Here is a 3,828-nt window from a genome sequence, read left to right on the forward strand (position 1 = left end):
ACTTTTAATACTACAAAGTACATTTTCCTGATTCTACTGACGTACTGTGACTCGTGTAATGGTTTCAATGCTAGACTTTTACTTACAGAATATTTTTTACAGCGTGGTATCGATACTTTAAGTAAAGGAGATGAATATTTCCTCCACCACTGACAACAGGTTTGAAGTGTGAGTGAGGGGTTCAACTCCTCAGTTCACAACTCATTGAACTAGAGAGCTGCTAGTGACCCCCTCAAAGACAGAGCACAACCACACTTAACTCAACACTCTGAAGTCCAGATGTTGAGTTATACTAATAACTGACTTACAGTTTTGTATTCTCACTGTCCATGTTTATGGGACCTCAGCTCACAACAGATGTATTTTTCTAAACATTGTGATAAAGAACAATAATGCCACCTACTGGTACAAGACCAGAATACAATCTGCTACCAGCCCAGCTGACCGGAGCGCATACAACATCTTGAAATTCAGCCTGAGGCCTCTTTCAGTAGTCGTTGTCTGCTACTACCATTTATTAAGTCTCTATCTTGGCAATTAATATGTAAAATACTAATTTTAATCAATCAGTCTCAAAAAGATCAGCCACATGTTATGAATTTGAATGTTCTTCTGGATTTTATTTGAAAGAAACTAAAAAGATAAATATATACAAAACTGCAAGGCTGCAACAATATCTCAGGGATGGAAAATGATCTCGTGTGGGATCATGGTGTGATGTAGAAGTCCATTATTTCACCAGTATCTCACTGGCAAGTCCGGTGATTTCTCCCCTCTCAGCGTTTCCTTTTGGGCTCAAACTTGTAGATAGCTGCAGCGTTGGGCGTCTCCTTTTTTACCTTCACTTTCTTGTTCTTATCCTGGTGCACAGAGTAGAAAAAAAGCTTAAGATTTGACAGTTCATACGGAAAAAAACAGCAACAGAGTCATTTAAAAATAAAACCAACATGCTTATTGTGAAACATCTTCTCCTCACCTGTAGGTCTTTGCGGGTCTGAATCTTCTGGCTGATTACAAACATTTTCTTTTCTCTGTCAATCCTCTGGGAGAGGATCTTATACTTGTGTTTCCGCTGCTTGGCCATTTTCTACAGTTTAAAGTGAGGGGAAAAATCATCAGTGGGTTTAAACGCATCTTAAACTGAACCTTTATGTCACCACAATACGAATGAGGCACATTTCAGATATATGTCAGTTCAGATTACAGAGGCTCGGGATGGTCACTTAACAAATGATGGTGATCGACATGCATCACACTGACTGACCATCATGCTGCGAGGCTCTACAGTTCCCTGGATGGTCTTAGTCTCCAGAGTTTTCAGAGTTGGCCTGTTGTACACTCGGTCCACCAGCTCGGGAGCTGTTTTCAGGTGGCTCGCCAGGTCAAATGATTGCACTGAGGAGACAAAGAAAAACTTAAACTTAAGCCTCACAGGTCATATATTAACTTTTAAAGCCCACAAAGACAGATATCTGTTCACATCAATATAACCGTCTACTGTACGTTCTATTTACCTTCTTTCTTGGAACCCACAAAAAATGTATGCTTGTTTTTTTGTTTGCCGTCTGCATCCAGAAGATGGAGCTCTCCTTTCAGCCTTTCAATTTTCTGAAAGTAAGTGATGAACACACACAGATTACTGAAGGCATCGATAGAAGCTTCGTTTAGATTAATTTCACTGTGGGAAGTAAGGTTATCATTACAGCTTTGATCAATTCCCTTCGACACAGAGTGTGTGTAAAAGTTCCAGTAAAATGCCAGTATGAATAAAAAAAGCATGTGAAACTAGTACTGTCTTATTTCCTCTGGGGAAACAACTTTTACCATATGATTGTTAATCATTTGCACGCGAGTGCACGTGAAAGTGATATCAGCAAACGAAGATTCAGGACCAAAGCCAGAATCTTTGAGACTTGTTGTCTTGTTGCGGTTTGGAAAAACCAAGCGCAGTTTGAGAAGTTGTGCATGTTGTGAAGAGCGTACTTTTAGTATGATGACAATGTGTAAATTGAGCATTGAGCTGCAACGATTCATTGTTTAGTTGTCAACTATTAAACTTACAGCCAACTATTATAATAATCAATTAATCTGTCTGAGATATTATGAAAAAAACATATAACTTCTCTGATTCCAGCTTCTCAAATAAGAATTTTCATACATATCTTTGGGTTGTCATCTTGGGTTTTGGGAAATAGTGATCCACATTTTTTAACATTTTCTTACAATTTACGGACCAAATAACTAGGGGTAGGCTGATTATACCCTGGCCGATTATCGAGGCCGATCTTCAGCATTTTCTGACTATCGGTATCAGTGTTTTTGTGTCAAATTGCCGATTAAATCTTACAGAATATTCCACCTGCCGACACTGAATAATCTGTCCAAACAATGTTTTTAAGTATAAAGTAGCAGCAAATGGAAACACTCAAGTACCTCAAAATTGTACTTAAAAACTGTACTTGAGTAAATTGTGCTTTATTTCATCACTAGTTGTTCAAAATGTTTACACAGAGTTTCATCAGTCGGTTAAATAACAGTTTTCAGTCTCGCTGATTTCCAATAATCGGTATCGGCCCTGAAAAAGCCACATCGGTTGATTTGTAGTATCTATTCATTACAATGAATGTTATGTAGCAAATTATCCAGCTGTCAGTGTGAATAAAGCCCTTTTTCTGTCTTAAATGAAGACCTACAGGCACCAGAGGTTCTCAGTGCATGATCTATTACAGGGAAAATAAACTCACCTTAGCCTCTGAGACTCTTTTCATCTCCACATATTTGATATCCTGCGTCCTCATCACTTTCTTCTGCTCCTCTGTTACCTCCACCTCCTGGGTGCCTTTTTTCGGTACGTGAACTCCATCCTGTCAGCATATAGTATTATATATTGTATTATAATATACATTTAGATGGGGTCGGCTTTGTTGACTTCATTTTCTTTACTCTGATAACGTCTACAATCTCACCTCCAGCTTAGAGCTGATCATTTTATAGTAAAACTCATCTGGGTTCTTCTCCAGAGCTTTCTTTCGCAGGGCAGCAAGACTGTTTTGTTTCTTATGGTAGTCACTGAAAACAAAACACACACAAACAGAAATGGTAAGCTCAATACAAGATTTATTCTTTAATCTGTTTGACATTTTATGACTTTGAACACGTCTTCAACTCACTCTGCACGAAGTTTGTAGTCTTTCTTCTTCTCCAGCAATCCCAAATGTTTCCTGAAAACAGGCTGGTGGAACAAAATGAGACAGGTTAGACAACATATACACATTAAATATTAGTGTTTATCGTCACAAGAACATAACATGCAACTTATTGAGTTGGTCATAGTGTGTAAACATCTCTATAGTGTCACTGTACAGAAGTAACTCATAAACAGGATAGCAAGCTAACAAGCTAGCTAGCAAAACACTGACAAGCTCACCTGAGATCTTTCATGGTGGTTTCTCTGTTTGGATTTCAACGCTTTCCTGAACGAAGACATTTTGGAAAATTTCCTCAAGCTTAATGAAGAAAAGTCAGGTTTATGTTGGGCTTTTCTAAGCTCTAGAGACACTGAAGCCTCCCTGCTAGCTGCTTCAGGTCTAGCTCTTTCCCAGTACACGTTAAACACATGGGTTCCTGCCTGCTTCACGGCGTGTTTTCAATTTCCGGTCCGCAGATTCGCGACTGACTCTGAAAACATCATGAAGTTATACAATAATGAGCTTTCCGGGCATTTTATTAACAATGAAAAAATCTTTAAATTAACCTTTGTTGTTTTAGAGAAAATAGAAGCAGAATTATTTATTTTCTTGATGTTATAAAGGCATTTGAATTTCTTGC

At 38.3% G+C, this 3,828-nt stretch overlaps 1 protein-coding gene across 1 annotated transcript; it reads right to left on the bottom strand.

The window, feature by feature from the left end:
• Positions 1-599: 599 nt before the first annotated feature.
• Positions 600-3,622, bottom strand: utp11 (UTP11 small subunit processome component). The gene is made up of 8 exons (XM_084356736.1): positions 3,428-3,622; positions 3,171-3,232; positions 2,967-3,069; positions 2,745-2,864; positions 1,515-1,608; positions 1,265-1,395; positions 977-1,087; positions 600-860 (listed from the first exon to the last, which is right to left on the bottom strand). The coding sequence occupies exons 1-8, from the start codon at positions 3,485-3,487 to the stop codon at positions 777-779; spliced, it is 765 nt and encodes a 254-aa protein (XP_084212862.1). The 5' UTR covers positions 3,488-3,622; the 3' UTR covers positions 600-776.
• Between the last annotated feature and the right edge of the window lie 206 nt (positions 3,623-3,828).

This window comes from Pagrus pagrus (assembly GCF_965226575.1).
Source record: "Pagrus pagrus genome assembly, chromosome: 7".
NCBI lineage: Eukaryota > Metazoa > Chordata > Actinopteri > Spariformes > Sparidae > Pagrus > Pagrus pagrus.